Raw genomic sequence first — 18676 nt, forward strand, 5'->3', positions numbered from 1 at the left:
AAGCTGGTTGTCCCTGTATATCGACATAGGTAGCACGTAGCCTATCAACTGCAAATAAGGTAACAGACCTGAATATTTGATATAGATAAATTTCAGATGGACTACTCGACGCGTTCTTGAGAAAAAGGATTTTGAGAGAGAGAGACGGACGGACGAACAGACAGACAGATTGACAACAAAGTGTGCCGCGGCAGCGGCTGGCGAGTGCCAGAATTAAATTCTACCATAAATATAACTTACTTTACATATTTTGACAGATGTTTATAGATTCATTCAATTTTACGTAAAAATAAAAAAATAGTAATGAGACATGTTTTTTTTATTACTTTGCCGTCTTTTACTTTCTAAGACGTTGCCTAGGGGATAGACATTATGTATAATGCCCGGACAATGTAATTAATTGAATAGTTTTTATCAAATTGCCATCTCATATTGGTCTTTTTTCATAATGCCCGGGCATTATAAAAAATGACCGATTTATCACTTGGTCCACAACATATATAATTTTACCCAATAAATAAGCGGCCCACACGTTAGATGATATAGTAGATTGTTCAACAAGGGACTAAAATAAGCCATAATGACACGAGATGTTTTGTCACCCGAGCAAAGCGAGGGTGGCTATAGTTCGAGTGTCATTATGGATGTTTAGTCTCGCGTTAAACACTACTTTTCACTTTGAATGCGAGGAAAAAAAACAATGCTTTGTTCAAAATTACAATATTACTTTTTAAAAACGTAAGCTCGAGTAATGGACAAGCCATCTGTTCATATCTGTTCATAATTCAAATAGCAAAAAAAATTGTTGCACTGTTTTTTTCTTTTCTTTTATTGTTTATGAAGTGACGTTTTAAAAGCTCCCATATTTAGCCAATAGTTTCAAAATTTAAAACTATTTTAAAATTGAAAAATATAATTGAACATATTTATATTTCGTTCCATATTAAAACCTGTCTATACTTACCGGAGACTTTTGATCGTTGTCTGACATTCTTAAGTGATTTTTTAAAGATGTAATGGTGATTGTATGAATCATTTTGGAGTTTTTTTTTTAATATAATTAAGTAAACTATATTTATTCCTTAACAATCGGAATAGGATTTTGAAGGTTTTTGAATTTTTTGTCTTCTAAATATATATGTGGTTTTATTTTAACCTTTAATTTAAATCCTAGAATCCTTCGCTTACTCGGGATTCAAAATCAACATTCGCACCAAAAAACGACTTTGCTCTCTTGTTGCACAAATAACTATTATATGCATTGAAACTCCTTTAACCGACTGCCCGAAGGAGGGTTATTAATAAAAAAATCGGTAGGTGGGTCACTTAAATTAGAGAAATCGGTAAAATTTCGTATACGGCCTCCTTAACGTAGCAGTAGATAAGTTTTTCATATTCTACTGTTCAATATGGTAGTAGTACTTTTCACACCACCTGCTCGACAATGCCTAATATTATATATCATGCAAACCTTCCTCAAAGTAATTCATTGTAGTCCTTGGCTTTCGCGGGGCGTAATTTTGTACTGAATTTCATTATTACCCGCTGGTTAGTAATGTGATTCTCACTTCTCATAGTTCTAATTGTCATGCCTTTAAAGTCTAATTTCGTCAAAATCGCACGGCGTACAGCCCGTATAGCTGGATCTTATTCGAAGCAACTTATTCGAAAATCTAGCTGGTCACGCTACGGCAAACAAAAGCCGCAAGTGTTTCAATACGCTGCAATTTTAAGTATTAAAACTGCAAAAGAAGATAAAACATTACCCTAACGCCCAAGTCAAATTTTTGATTTATGAACATCAAACTTTATGTCATTTATGATAGATTTTGATGTTCAAATTACAATAAGTCCTTTATAAAGTACTTTGGGCGTTATGAGGTTAAGAAAATGTCGTGTGACGAAAGTAATTTACCTCCGGAGTCCATTAAATTAGATGCCTTAGGCATTGTTAATAATCTACTCGCAGAGAAGTGGAAGAAAAAAATATATAATATAAGAAATGAAAATAGTATTTTAATAAGTAAAATACCTAAGGTGACGGAGCTTTTCTCGGCTAAAACTCGATAATTGATAAGCGTTTTCCCCGAGATGAGACCAAACGAGATCGATTTGTCATCCCGGAAAACCCCCACATACCAAATTTCATCGAAATAGTTGGACCCGTTTCCGAGATTCTGATTCTATATGTCGGCGGCATATAAAATCCGCCAGATCACGAAATCGCCAGGCATATCTAGAAATGGCGCCATTTCATGAATTGGCTAAGGGAATCCGCTATATCGTTCAAAACTCACCGTTTAACGATTTGCCTAGTGACGTTTAGGCAGATTATGAAATTCCTAGGCATATCATTAAAAGCCGGCCGCTGCCGCGGTACGCTCGCTTCGTACGCTTGGCTCGTGCGTTGTGGTCACAATTCATACTAACCACTCCTCGCTTCGCTCATCGTGCCTAAATTTTTCTTTTGTTCGGCATATCACGTTGTGCCCGGTATAGAGCTAAGAATATCGACGAATGCGTTGCTTTAATAGATCTGCCGTGTTGTTTTTCAGGCACATCGTGATATGCCTGGCCAACTTTTAGGTATATCATGAAATGGCGCCATTTCATCATATGCCTAGGAATTTCGTGATCTGGCCGATTTTAAATCGACCGTCGACATATATATTACAAGGATTGCTCGTTCGGGCCCGTGACATAATACAGTGCTTTATCCCCTTGGTGCACAACCTACTATTATGCAATCGTTACACAATAGTTTATTAAATTCAAATGCCGTGATTACGGCTACAATTTTATTTTATGCCGACTGGGCTGAGTAAGTTACGAGAATTCAAAACCTAATTTTACCGTCATCATAACGTTAGAGTATGTGAATTAGAATTAGAATCGTTTATTGCAAGTCACATTACAATTTAAAGGTGGAAATATAATAATTAAGTAGTACACATGTGACACCCTGCAAGGGCATGGCAACATAACATAACATAACATAAATATTAATAATATGTGTGTGGGTTTAAATAATTAAGTTCTATTTTATAGTTATAAACTTTTAGTTCACCGTAAAGGAGCATTTTTTTGTTTATAAAATTATAACTCGTGAATTAAAATACGCACTCCGAAATTAAATGAAAAATTCAAAAGAACTCAACAGATATTGCACCATAAAAATAAAGTCGTTTCATTTCACCGCTCTTTTACGACATACAGCGAGCTTTTCCTAAATGCGTGGCTATTTCGTTGAAAAGTAGAAAATCTTCTGATAATTATTACAACGAAAACAAAAAAATGGGCTAGATAAAAATTATATCAAAACTTCAATTATTCATCATTAGAAATACTCTACCAAGTCATCGATACGTCCAATCGTCAATTTGAAATAAATAAAGGAAATAAAGAATTCGGTTGTATCAATATTCATTCTTTAAGATCGAGCAACACGTAAAGAAATTAAAGTCATTCCGACCCTTTGTGAAGGCTACGAGTACAATCTTTAGCAGCGTTTGCGCTTAAGTTAGAAAGAGATAACACATCGATCGATAGTTTGCTCAGGCATTAAATGGCAACCGCTGCATTGACCTCATTATTAAGTTGTTTCGTCGATGCAGCCTTATGAATTGAGTACCTAGCTAAATTAAATGGCGGTAAATTTAGAATCAACTCTCCTCGTATATATAAAAAAAATGAATCCCTATTTCCCTTGATCACTTGAGATCGACTTTACGGATATCATCCATATTTTTTATAATACTTTGTAGAAGATTCTTATACAAAAAAAAATAAGAAAGTTGCGCAAAAAATTAGAAATTTTAAAAATTATTAACGACTACGAGTGTCAACTTTTCTAATGTAACCTTAACGTTTTAAATTACAACCACTAAGATTGGGGATATCTTGGGGATTGGGGATCGGCGCAGGTTTTTGCAACTATAGCAAAATGACGAATTTTTACGGGTTTTTTTGCGAAATCCCGAAATTTCAATTCAATTGCTAGATCTATGGTTTACGCGTGCGAAATCGCGGGTAAAGGCTAGTAATTTATATTTATTTTTTTGTAACAAATTTTGTTCTTTTCAACATTATTTTAAATCAATACCGATGTAATTGTATTCATAACGCTCATAGTTTTAAACATTTGGTAGTAGGAATAATTTATATTTTTACATTTAAATATTTTAAATTTTACTATTCATTATTGTTATTTTTTTATTTTAATTCTAATTTGACATTGTAATTTTATTTTTGACTGATATTTTATTGTATTTTGATTACTATTATATGTATATTGTTTTATTCGTATGTTCCTATCAATTAAGAAAACAGCGTATATTATATAAAAATATGGTTTTCTTATTAGATCAGATCACTTAAACTGTTTTTAGTGACAAAGATACTTACTCTTTCTTTGTCTCAATGGCAGAATGTGAATACGAATAGGTACTTAAGTATAAGTAGCTCTACATTACTTAGACTGATCGTGATAATTATATACAGTATTATTAGTTGCCCTCATGACAGAACTACAAACAAAATAACAATCTAAACTCACCATACGTATAAATACGCATATTTTTATTTGAAGTTATATGCTGTATAAAATAGAGTTCGTGGTGTTAGCCAATTCACGATGAGAAATGAATTGAAGCCGAATGGCTGCCGATTGTTTTTTTGCCAAATCTTCAGAATACAAACAGTACCTAATGCGCTCGACTCCTCTGCGTGGGATTTACTTAACCCTGTAATCAAAATAAGATGAAAGAAAAATCCTACTTAGCATAAGCTTCAGGGGCAGGGCACGTCAAATTACATTTGACAGGCTTATTATTATTAAAGTATTCGTATTATGTAACCTTTGGCAAATAGTCCAGTCAGACTATTTTTACTAATACTTACTTGTACTTACAGTAGATATTTACACATAAAATATACATATACCATAATATCCTACAAAAATATATAAATTCACGTACCGAGTACACGCAGAGGTCTATATTGAAATAGGAAATATATTTATTTTCTCAAAGAATCAGAGCAGACACCCAGCAATATTTTGAACGCAAAATTGTTAAATACGTCCAATATTGCCAAGCTAAACGTTTAATGGAATGAAAATAAACTGACAGGCAGACAGGCGGACTCAAAGTGCTTAATTACTGTATATGCCTGGATGTTTTGGTTTAGACTATACCTAAATATATACTTCAGTATTATATAAGAAAGTAAAGTAAAAAAAATGGAAATATGAAAAACATTATTTCCAATATTAATCGAACCAGATTAATGAAGCTTGGGAAAGCGAGCGGAGTTAGGCTTTGAGCAGTGAGAGCGAGCAGGAGTACAGGCAGTGGCTGGAGTGTTGACGTGAGCGTGTGTTGCGGTTGGCAGGCGCGACGAACGGGCGCGCGGCGCGGCGGCCCGCTGCGCCGGCGCACAGCGAGGACTCGATGGCCGAGACGTCGCTCTCCAAGAAAAACTCCGACGGTAAGACCACCACTGGCCGGTCTTTCAAGACTCCTACCAAACTATAGTGCTCTTTCCATCTTAGAAAGCTGTACGTCTGTATAATGCTCTAATTGTCGCTTTCCTGTAGCCAAGTCTTCTTAGCGTAGAAACATATTTACATATACTTTGTGTATGTGTGTGTGTGTGTGTGTGTGTGTGTGATATGTCAGTTGACTATTTAGAATTCTCATTAAAGTAGGCACTTTTAAGATCACTTAGTTATCAAACGTTATTCAAGGTAAAACTTTAAAATATTGCTACTAATTCGTCAATTTCACAAAATATTTCTTAACTAAAAAAATCGTTTTTCTGTATCTCTTTTTCTCTTTCTTTATGTGGGTGTGTCAATATATAAGTAAAATCACACGCTCGCTTGAATTTAGAAACGCATAAACTTAATCTACCAGTAAAATCATCAAATTAGATATCTGTACCGATGCACCTCGTGTAACTGTCGATGTTTCTACCAATAGCTGCATAGTGTGTAGTAGTGTATAGTGGTGTCTTCAGTGTGACTAATTCGATGAACGTCACGCGATCGGACAGCGTAATGATGCGACAGACATGTGACGTGCGACATGCGACGTGCCGCGACCACCGCCGGCACCATCGCGCCGCGGCGCCGCCGTCGACGGCCGCGCGCCCGTGCGCACATTGCGCTTCTTGGGGTCATTTTCAATCCGTTTTCAAATCCTAAACACCTGGTCAAATATTGATGAAACTTCATAATAAACAAACACCGGATTGACGGGTGCAAATCTATACTGACGTTTAATAGTGCGAGGACACATTAAACTTATTTTATTAGTTGATATCGATAAAAATGACGTACAACCGTTGTGCAAGTAATTTTAACAATTTGAATCAAGAAGAAATCTACATATACCAAAATGATTTTTTTGAGGAAACAACTTCTTTAATATTTTGTACTAGCCGTTACCCGCGACTCCGTCCGCGCAGAATTCGTTTATCACTATCCCGCGTAAACTATAGAATTTTCCGGGATAAAAACTATCCTATGTCCTTCTCCGGGACCTAAACTATCTGTATACCGAATTTCATCTGAATCGGTTCAGTGGTTTGGACGTGATGAAGTAACAAACAAACAGACTTACAAACTTTCGCAATTATAATATTAGTGAGACAATTTTTTTCATAACACCTGGGCGACAATATCTATTTTAGCCAACTAAATGACTTTTCTAGGTCAGCTATAGTAATTGGAGCAAATTCAAACAATTTATGGGTGAAGACCAAAAAGTTGCACACCGTTAAAGCTGAATTCAAATGTATGATTAATTTTCGTGTCACAATGGAAAAAGTTAATGGAAATTATAACTACCTGCTATGCTAACGCAACAAAGTAAAACTGTTTAATATAAATTCGTTTTAAGCACTCTTTTTTGAAATTTATGGGTTCTTGAGCAATTCACCCCTAAAATAATAGTTAATATCATAAAACCCTCAAATAGAGTTCAGAATTACCCCGACTAAAATTTTCCTAAAATTTTCATTTTTTTTTTTATTCGACTGGATGGCAAACGAGCAATTCATAGCACGCGGTACGGAATACCGAGGACCTGGGTTCGATTTCCAGTGCTGGTCTTATTTTTCTGGTTTTTTTGTGCATCTATATTTCAGTTTGTATTTTCAATTTAGGTTTTACGGGATGACCGTAAAAGTAAAAATTTGGAATTGAAATAAAAAATACAAAAAGATTCCAAAAAACCAATCTTAATTTGATTGCTTAGTAACGACATCTCTTGTCCGGGTGAGCGGTTGGTTCCAATGGAGTGCCGAAAGTTTCTCGATAAGGGCTACGGTATAGATGTTGCTAGCGTCACTGCTTAAGTGGCTAAATAAGAAACAAACAAGCTGAGAGATGAGGTGCATAGGGGAAATTCGTGTCTGTACGGTTGATCAGCAGTGGTGTAGCGGTATAGCACGCGGTACGGAATACCGAGGATCTGGGTTCAATTCCCAGTGCTAGTCTTATTTTTCTGGTTTTTCTGTGCATCTATATTTCAGTTTGTTTTTTCAATTTAGGTTTTACGGGATGACCGTAAAAGTAAAAATTTGGAAATGAAATAAAAAATACAAAAAGATTCCAAAAAACCAATCTTAATAGAAAAGAAGCCAATTCTGGTAAATAAGCACGTAATCAGGTCGGATTTGCACTCTCTTTCTTAATATCAATCTTCATCTCGACACGATTCATATTAAGTTTTATCCTTCAGAATACGTGCCTGACAAATAAAACGTAATCCGATACTTAGCCAGCCTCTTAAGTTACGATCCCGAACTTGAGTTGGCGATGTCGATAACATGGCTGAATATCATCAGGTGGTCCATTAGCCCGTGTACTGACCTACATTTATTGAAAAAGGTGTTCGTTTCTCCGTACGGTACGTAGCGTTGTGTAGTTACTTTTGTCAACTTCTTTAAATTTGCTCGTTATCACCATCAGCGTGCCCTGTTTCAGATACTTTATCCGTCAGAATCCGTCTTTTTTGTCGTGTAATAAAATAAAGAGTTAATTTTTATTGTAGATAAATACCTGCCTTTGATGTATTTGCATTGAATGCGCTGTAACAATCACACTCAAAGTACCTAGTGGAAGCAAATTTCTCCAAATGCTCACAGCAATTGTTTGTCTACTTGAACTTAGTTGAACCAAACAAATTTATTTTTGTACTGGCTTTGTTTTTATGACAGCAATTACTGACACTAATGAGACTTAGAAATCAATAAAATAGTCCTGCACGTCGCTAAGTTCCGAGTATATTGAAATTTCGTACTATTAAAGTACCATTAAGGAAACGAAAGAACAATATTTTATACATAGGTACTTACACTATTTCTAAGATCTTAATCGAGCAGAAAACCTATACCTACCTTTATTTTCTGTTTTACAAAATAAATCCAAAGACAGATTCACCTCCGGCGTAATATAGTGTGTAAATAAAGAATACATGCTCATAATAATTACGTCGGCACCGCGAGTGCGGTTAATGCACGACCTGTAATTGTCGACCCTTCGTGTAAGTTTTCGGTTATAAAATAAGTCTCGATCGCGTTCGCATTAAAATATCAATTTGTATGGAGACACGAACATCGCAAACGTTCCTCTAGAGGCGCTGTTCTGTTCCCTTCTGTCGCTGAACATGATATTCGCAAAACATCATATTCGCAAAACACGATATTCGCAAAACATCATATTCGCAAAACATTGTTTCCATACAAATTGATATTTTAACGCGAACGCGATCGAGTCGTATTTTGTAACCGAAAACTTACACTAAGACTGAAATTAACGACAATAACGTACAAGGCGTATGAGAGGCGTGAACTAATAGGTCGTACGTTATTGCCGTACATTCTGCAGGGCTACTACGAAACTCGAAACTCGAAGTTCGTGTCGTGCAGTCCCTCTGATACTTATACTATTTAGTAAGTACGAGAGCGAGAGAGACGGTACGATACGAACTTCGAAGTAGCCCGTGTGCGATGCTGTGGCGTTTGTCCTTTGTGATACTTATCTATTTAGTAAGTGCGAGAACGAGAGAGACGGTATTCAACGAATTCTTCGTATCGTTGAAATACATATATTGATACGACTTGTTACCGTAATGTGTTACATTGTTGTCGTGTTTTGCGAGGCATAAATGAATCAACTGTTAAATGTACGTGTATATACAGGGTGTCTTTTAAATCCAAGGGTTGTTCACTACATAAAAAAAAATGTATTTTGTGCAATATTATATAGGTTAATGAAAAATAAATGTCAAAAATTATTCAAAGGCCCCCGTACGAAGAAACAGCGATAACACCGCCATATCCAATACACTGATTTAACGATTAAACTTTGAGGATCAATAAATTATCTAAATTCAAGTTTTTTTGAAAATGTTACATAACAAAAGTAGCTTAAGTAGTTAATCGAACCTTGAATTTAAAGCCCCATGGTCACCCAAGACACCCTATTTAGTTAGTTTTGGGTACTGGATTTAGGTTATCTATGGCCACATTTTCGAGCAGTGTCGTGAAAAAGTAATTTTTGCGGCTGACAAAATAAATAAATAGAATGAGACGCACGCACAAATACGACGACGTAAGGATCGTCACGTCGGACCGTCCCTTTGTATGTCCGTAAATAATTTGTTACGAATTGGTGACAAGTATTTTTTCAACTAGCCGTTCTTGATCATCATCATCATCTCAGCCGTAGGACGTCCACTGTTGGACATAGGCCTCCCCCACAGACCTCCAGTTGCTTCGGTTGGCAGCGGCCTGTATCCACCGTAAACCCGCGGCTTTAACCAGGTCATCCGTCCATCTTGTTAGTGGACGTCCTACGCTGCGCTGAAAAAAGTTAGAATAATATTTTTAGTATTCCGTACCTCAAAAGGAAGATATGGAACACCTATCGCACCACTTTGTTATTCATCTAAGTAGTCTATACTTGGATCAATCCATCATCACTCATATCTCAGGAACGGGTAGAAGTAGGAGTTTCATATCAAATTTAAATTAATTTAACATGAAATACTTACTTAGGGCTATGGTCTCTAGAAACTGTTAGTGGAATACATATACAACTTTTGCAAAAAAGTCGTCATATTTCACCTATACCTGCTCATAATTAGCAACACTTCACCTATAAAATCTTGCCAAATTTCAAAATTGTTAGTGACGGTTTGTTTGTCTTAATGCACACAAATGATTAAAGTTAAAAAATATTAATTAAAAAAGTTGAAAGAGTAAACTATGTTTGTTATTCTAAAACTGATGTGGTTAGAGTTAATAGTTCCTTAACATACAATTAAAACCGGTTGGTTTATCTTTTTAAATTACTTAACTTTTTGCCTACATGCGAGACCTTGGCTAAAAATGACATGTTTTTTACGGACCATCGTATTTTACGTCATAAACAGTATTATTCAATACGAGTGCCTTCGTAGCACTCGTCGTAGCAAGTGCTACGAACTGCTCTGCGTAGCCTACAGACAACGCATGTTCCCGTCTATCCCACTAGTCCCATTGAGTTGTCCCATTGATGGGACAACTGAGACGATTCACTCGCATTCTTTACAAGTGGTTAATTTGGTACATAATAAATTTATTATCATTTGTCTGATTAATTGAAATAAAATTTCAAATATTAATTAAAACCTGATAAAACAACAAGAGTAATTTTTCGTATTTTAATTAATTCATAATTAGCCTGTTACCCGCGACTCCGTCCACGTAGAATTCGTTTATCGCTATCCCGCGGGAACTATTCCATATCCCAGGATAGAAACTTTCCTATGTCCTTGCCCGTAACTCATACTATCTGTGTACCGAATTTCATCTAAATCGGTTCGGCGGTTTTGACGTAATGGAGTAACAAACAAACAAACCGACAAACAAACAAACAGACTTACAAACTTTCGCATTCGTAATGTTAGTGAGATGCCATGTCTTTTTTTAATTAGAAGCTTTAAAATTTTCAAAAACAAGGTGTCATCGAATTACATAAAAAATCTGTGAATTATAGGTACTTTATTTAATGTTATAATAGATAGCTGTTCGCCCCCATTACAGTCTTTTTTAGGGTTCCGGAGCCAAAATGCCAAAAACGGAACCCTTATAGTATCGCCATGTCTGTCTGTCTATCTGTCTGTCTGTCTGTCTGTCTGTCCGTCCGTCCGCGGCTTTGCCCAGGGACTATCAATGCTAGAAAGCTGTAATTTTGCACGGATATACTCGTATATGTAAACTATGCCGACAAAATGGTACATAAAAACAATAAAAAAAATTTTTTTAGGATCCCATAGACGTAAAGTGGGGGTGGTTTTTTTTCTCATTTAACCCTATAGTGTGGGGTGGGGTATTTTTTTCATAATGGCTACGGAACCCTATTTTGGGCATGTCCGACACGCTATAGGCCGGTTTTAAAAAAATAATTCAATTCGTTGCTGTCGTTCGAAAGTTATGCGAGTACATACATTTCGGCGATACATTTTTAACCGACGCAAAAAAACGGAGGAGGTTCTCAAATCAACGCCTATATATTTTTTTCATGTATGACCACGCATAACTTTTTTATTTTGATAACTCTTTTTTGATTTGAAAGCGTATACCCCGAGGGCGGTCCCATATAAATTTGGAAAAAAAATCCTACCCTAAGGGACCAGGCATAACATTTTACAGAGTAGTCCTATTTTGAATTTTTTTTTATTGGATAGGGTACCTTGAAGTTGGTATTTTTTTTTATTCGACTGGATAGCAAACGAGCAAGTGGGTCTCCTGATGGTAAGGATCACCACCGCCCATAAACATCTGCAACACCAGGGGTATTTCAGTTCGATTCCCAGTGCTGGTCTCTTTTTCTGGTTTTTCTGTGCATCCATGTCTCAGTTTGTATTTTGATTGGTTTCACGGGATACCCGTAAAAGTAACAAATTTGGAGTTGAAATAAAAATACAAAAAGACTCCAAAAAACCAATCATAAAAAAATTACCTCAATGGTGGGAAAAAAACTTTTTAACAAAAAAATTAAACCGCCGAAAAAACTGAAAAGCAAAAAATAATAAACCTTTTTCTCCTTTCTCTTCTAGTTAACCTTAACCTAGGTACTAATTTTAAGTCCGTGCCTCAGAACTAGTCATGAGGAGTGGACCTATAGTCATCTACGTACCCGATGGGCTTATATCACTCCTGATGGCTCGTGCTGAGGCACCAACTTCAAACTAGTACCAAGGTTAAGGTTAAATAGGAGAGAAAAGAGAAAAATTAAGGTTTATTATTTTTGCTTTTCAGTTTTTTTGGCATTTTAATATTTATACATATAGATATATAGACTTACTATTTATCTAAAATTATTTCTGTTCTTTGTTACTTACCTACCAAAAGGTACAAATGTGTACTCTCCCTAGGAAAAGCGTATTACTTAATTATTTTTACTCTACATAGGTAGTATTACTCTTTAGTAAATATTTACAAGAACTTTTGGAATTATTAATTAAATTATTTTATTTGCTTAACAGAAATTAAAAATGACTTGAATACAGAATATTTCAAGTAGGTAATCTAAATAATAATTCCGACTGTTGAAGTTTGTGCTTACCCAAACAAAGTTGTGCCGAGCGGAGCTCGAGTAGTAACTGAGCCACAGCTTCTGAGTAAGAATGCACACCTGCTCAAACATTTTGTTAAGCTTTTTCATTTTGTGTAAATAACTGAACTGTAACTATGTATTTTGGCTCAGACGAGGACGAGGAGCCCCGCTGCGTGAATCTGACGCCGCGCCACAAGGCGGCCATTCGATTCATAAGAAAGGTATGTCTTTAAAATAAGTAATTGGCAACGCATTTTACTGTTACGGCAGCAGGGAGACCGAGAAGTGTTGTGACAGAGGAGAGTAGTGACAACGTCGATTTTTGGGAACTTATTAACTGCTAGGGGGCTCGCAATAGCGCGCGTTCGATAGCTCGAGACTTGAACTGAAAAACGCGCGCTATTGCGAGCTAGCTACCAGTTAATAAGTTCCAAAAAATTGACTTTGTCACTACTCTCCTCTGTCACAACTCTCCTCGGTCTCGCCCACTACGCCTCACTATGAGTAAAGGTCTCTACCCATTACACCATATCATGCCATTACCGTAATAGCAACGGGCCAGGTAAAAATATTTTATTTCTATTAAAAAGTATTCAATGAGACTATGCCCACTAGCACGTTTCCTAACCTAACCAACCGTCGCCGTCGCGTGTCATGTATGCGCTTGACATTCCGTTCCTGACACGTTCCTATTGCGGTCATGGCATTACGGTGTAGTGGGTAGAGATCTTTATCGGAAATCTTATGAAATAAATAAATCGTACTAATAGTTATAGAACAAACAATGTCGTTATATCATGAGCAATTACTAGTGACGAAGTGTAGTACTGCCGTGGTATGAAATTAATCTAGTTTGGTTAAAAATTAATTTGATAATGATCGCGTATGTATTAAATTTAGTATACCGCCGTACTAATAGTATTCACGCGTCAATGACGTGTTACGAGTATTACTTGGACCGTTGATTTCTCCATAGTTTGGTAAACATCCGATATTTACGATTATAGAACTGTAATTGTTGCCCAGTAAAATTGTAAAATAGTTGGAAGGCCGTAACAAAATACCCATATAAACGCCTTTATTCTGATTTTTTTTTCCAACTAAATACCATATTTTTTATAATAAAACTCCAAAAACAAATGAGAGTGAAGATACTTTTCCTATGGGGACTTTATTACGACCTTTGTGTTTATTTATCTACAGCGTGTATTTTTTAGACAAGCACATTAAGTAACCAGACGTCAGTTTTAGTGCCGTGGAGCAATATTGTAATAAATTCTAAGTTTAGCATTAAGTATCAGATCGTAATTATTTTTTGAAGATTTTTATAAGAGCAATGTATAATATGATACGAGAGAGAAGCTGATCTGTGACATCGAGCGCAGCGAGTGCGATGTTTCGAATAAAAACAAAAGTAATGAGTATGTGTTAATTTATTATATAAGAAAGAAAATATTCTTGAAATAAAACGTATAAAAGTGTTTTATAAGGTCCCTTACTAATTAATCTTAAAGTTTGTGGTTGTAATAAAAATACACGCTGTATAAAGAATGACTCTTAAGTCGTAGACACAAATAATTTTGAGCATACGACGCTACCTATCGCAGATTACTGTTTTGTGATATGAAGTACTTCATTATTAATTTATATATTTTTTAATATTTACTTATTACATCGACTTACTGAGGTTGAGTGGGCCAAATCCTTAAAAGGGATAAGTTGGCCACTGTACTAGGGTTAACTAAAGATAGTCAGTAAAATCACTTTATTAGCCTTGAAAAACTATTTTTGAAACAATGATTTCAGCTCATGATTTAAGAGTCATCTATGTACGATAAGCACACACAAAGATTAAAAACCTTTGCGTACCTAGATGACAGTAACCAAATTTCCGTTATCTTATGAAAGAAAACTGTTTTATTCCAACAGTGATCACATTTGTTTCACATTTCCGACATTTTTGTAAAACCTACATCAAACCGATAAAGGGTTAACTCTAAATATGTATGAATTCTATCTAGCTAAAAAAGACACAATCCGTTTTCAAAAGCTCTCACTCTGACCGTTTTCATGGAATCGCAATCAGATATATTTAAACGCTTTCGCCCCTCCGATATATGTGATGGGGATTGTACTGCGGTGCGCGGTTCATGTACAGTCGAGGTCAAAGATATGTCTCCTTTACTACCTTGTTCCTGTCTGTAAGGAAGCATACAGTGAGATAAGGTAGGTACTAAATCGTAAATATACTTACATTGATCTCGACTGTACCTTTCTACTTATGTGTTTTGCAGGGGTTCGACTCTTGGAATTAAATCTGTGATAATACCACTCTGATTGGTAAAAACCCAGAAAACAAATGATAAGAGCAAACAAATAGAGTGTATTTCCCTGTTACAATCGAAGTCGCCAGTTTGAAGCCGCTTCCGCTGTCAGTGAGCTCACGTTTTTTAGTTATTTCATAGGTCTTTAGGGCCTTTCCACATCGGATTTTTTAAACGCGCCGTAGACGCGCGTTTGTATCGATACGCACGCAAGTTGTATGGCTGCTCTATGGAAAGATAAACGCGCTATAGACGCGCGTCGACGACACGTTTTAAAAATGTGGTGTGCAAAGGCTCTTTCTTACCTGGACGCTCTTACGGTACTCACTAAGTAAATTTAATTCCTTTGGAACTGTTTTTTCTGTACCTAATAATTCATTTTTTGAGCAGTATCTTTATCATAGACTGAACTGGGAAAATTATCATATGGCTTTTTAACCATACCTACGCGCGTCATACCTTATTTTTAAGCTAGGACATTTCTATTCCTCTTATTATAAAACTCAACTCTCAACTCTCTCGTTGTGCAAAAACCTAAATTATAGGATAGGTATAAATTATAGGTATTTTGATAATATTATTTAGAGCTGTAATTTACTACTACTTTACTCATATTTCAAATTCTACGCAATTTTTTACCACTTATATACGAATGAAATTTTCGCAGATGTGATTTCAATAATCGGCCCTCTGTATAATAAGTTCCCCAACTAAAATTTACATACAGGTATATACCGAGTGCCATCCACGAAGACGCGTGATTTTGTCAAAATTAGACATTAATGACATTATTATAAGAACCACGGCACGCGTTATCGTGAATGACTCTATCTATAATCGTAAAATGACTCTATTATACGTTCCTGTATCAATAATAATATGTAAAATTTTGCTCTGTGGCAGCGACATTTTTTCAACCGTTACTCCATTTCTCGGTTGTACCTACGTCTATAAAACACATTTATTATTATTAGCTCGTTACTGTTTTCAAAAATAAAGACGTAGTTCAGACGTCATTTAAGAACAGAACATGCGTTGTTTACATGTCGTTGCAATGAGTATTCAATAGAATAGCACGTTTAATTTTTGTAACTCTCCGAATAATTCTGTAGCAAACTCATTTATTTTAAGCGTGACGCCTGAATATGTATAATTTGATCACTTAATTTACACTAAAATAACTTTTCTTAACACACTACTATTAACCTCTCTTGATAAAATTAGAATACCCAAATCAAATGACAATAATAGTCCTAGTCACGTATTTTGAATTCGATACAGGAGGTCACATAACATACAATTGGTACACAGCCACACGGATTTGTTTGGGGTGAGCCTTTTTCGAGGGTGAATTAAATTGTCATGTTGGATGATAAATTATCCTAACTGACCCTCGCGCTACACGGAACGTTAACGACGATGTCGGCCGACGCTCATTGTAGGATAAACACTATCTACACTACCTATACATATAGAGATGCATACCTCGTCACATTAATATCGTACCTATTCCCTACAATCCATAGTTAGAGCACAGCAATCACACAGATACTGTTTACCGAAAACATAAACTGAGCGAGCAAACAATTGGATCCAATTTACGCTACACGTATAAGTACAGAAAATATCGTGAGCGAACCCTCGAGAGCGAAGCGTCTCGGGGTTCGGTAGTCCACACATACATTTATTATGAGACCGTTCGTTCACACCGTGCTGGAAGCGTTAACAATAAAACCTCATCCTTTTCCATCACGGGACTTGTTGGTTTCCCGGTTTGGCAGTAAAAGTCGTGCGGAAATATCCGCGCGTCCTCCACACACCTACTGGGACTAACTTTTCTTTTTGTTTTGGCCACAATTCAACGAACCTAATACAATTATTGTATTAGCTTTAGGCGATGCTCTATATCAACTAACTCTTTATAACTTTTAAGGTTGTTCCATCCACTTCTGTATTTCACTTTATAAAAAAATAAATTCTCGTGTGAAAGCCGCAAGTACATGATGGTAAATTCTTAACAAAGTGTTTCTATTCTAGTACTCGTAAAGTGGCCACCCTCAAGTTGGGATAACGGCTTTACCTAATTAGATATTTAAGTTACCACGTCGCTTGTTTACCCTTTACACACTTAGTTGGCCGCAACTGTTGAATTGGTAATATAATAAAGAAAAAGGCTCATGTCAGTGTTAAGGTTTCATAAAATTGTAATATTTTACATATACATTATAACACTCATACTCATAACATGCATAATGACACCGAAATTTAAAATTTTATACAGTGTGGAAAAATAAGTCGGACCCTGGAGGGAAACTACCTGAAAACCTTAAGTTGGCTCATTTAACTTAAAGGAGACATTACTTTATTTTTAAAAAGAAACATTTCTGCATTTAAAGATTTTCTAAAACTCCCTTGCCTCGCCCGGGACTCGAAACAACTAAAATTAAAAGCACAAACATGCTATCTTATTATACTAATCGATAGGATTATTATTCAACATTAAATTTCTCTAACAAATATTTGGTCTTACTCTCGTCTGTCGTACAAGATATCCATGAAGAATACCTATTCTGCAGACTTACTGGACTTCTTGCAGACCATCTAATCGTCCCGTTTGTACCTATCTAGACATTGAAATTTTCATTGAGGTAAGCCCTGGAAATTCTGCTGCTGTGGCAGGTGCACCATCTTATTGAAAAATGATATTATTAGTCTTTGAACTGTTACGTGTCTTTTACTTCTTGAAAGTGAAAAGTAAGGTAATGTTCATTAAAGAACTTGTGTACTAAATAAATATTCTTCATGGATATCTTGTACGACAGACGCGAGTAAGACCATATGTTTGTTAGAGAAATTTTATCCTGAATAATAATCCTATCGATTAGTATAATAAAATAACGAGTGTTTGTTTTTTTTTTTTTAATTTTAGTTGGTTCGAGTCCCGGGCAAGGCAAGCGAGTTTTAGAAAATCTTTGAATTCAGTTTTTTCTTTTTGAAAATATAAGAATTTCTCCTTTAAGTAAAATAAGCCAACTTAAGGATTTAAGGTAGTTTCCCTCCAGGGCCCAACTTATTTTTCCACACTGTATAATTTGAGTAACTAGATACAAACATCCCTTATCGTAGAACAATGAACTATACTTAATTGTTTAGGATGTGTATTAATGCAGTTGCAGTTTAATGTGATATTTCATACTTACGCTTTGTGTATTTGTGGAATTCTGACAGATGAAGTATTTTGTGGCTCGGCGTAAGTTTAAAGAAGCCCTTAAGCCGTACGACGTAAAGGACGTTATCGAACAGTATTCAGCGGGGCACGTGGACCTGCTGGGCCGCGTCAAAAACGTCCAGACTAGGTAGCGCCGCCGCGCCGCACGCTCGCACTCACGCCGTTTACTTTCTCTCTGTACTTTACTCTCGTCTGGACTGTACCTAATTTGTCTTGTAATGTGATCTTTGTAGTTGAATTTGCCCTTAACTTAATAATGTTATTGTAGCTAGTGTGTGTGCTATTGCTCCTGCATAGTATGTGCATATTACTTTAATACCTACCTATGTACTTATCTGTTACACTGAAAGTTCCATATGTATACGCAGAACAAGACGCTATAGTACTAGTTACCTTTGTCCTGTGGAAAGCTCGTGAGCCGGATGTCATCCATAAAGTCACTCATAAAGCCTGTATAATATTATCATATCATCAGTAGGTATTTGTAAAGAAAAAAATCTTGAGTTTTCATTT

The 18676-nt window shown here is 35.9% G+C and overlaps 1 protein-coding gene across 8 annotated transcripts in view; it reads left to right on the forward strand.

The window, feature by feature from the left end:
• KCNQ (KCNQ potassium channel) overlaps positions 1-18676 on the forward strand; it is a 108084-nt gene that overhangs the window by 75161 nt on the left and 14247 nt on the right. For 5 of the 8 annotated variants that reach the window (XM_074102108.1, XM_074102110.1, XM_074102113.1 and 2 more), the window contains 2 exons: positions 5392-5487; positions 12761-12831. In XM_074102108.1, coding sequence (XP_073958209.1) covers positions 5392-5487; positions 12761-12831 — 167 coding nt within the window. Of the gene's footprint in view, positions 1-5391; positions 5488-12760; positions 12832-18162; positions 18291-18676 lie in introns of all 8 variants that reach the window. The other 3 variants (XM_074102109.1, XM_074102112.1, XM_074102111.1) reach the window with 3 other exon arrangements.

The sequence above is a fragment of the Choristoneura fumiferana genome, chromosome 18 (assembly GCF_025370935.1).
Source record: "Choristoneura fumiferana chromosome 18, NRCan_CFum_1, whole genome shotgun sequence".
NCBI lineage: Eukaryota > Metazoa > Arthropoda > Insecta > Lepidoptera > Tortricidae > Choristoneura > Choristoneura fumiferana.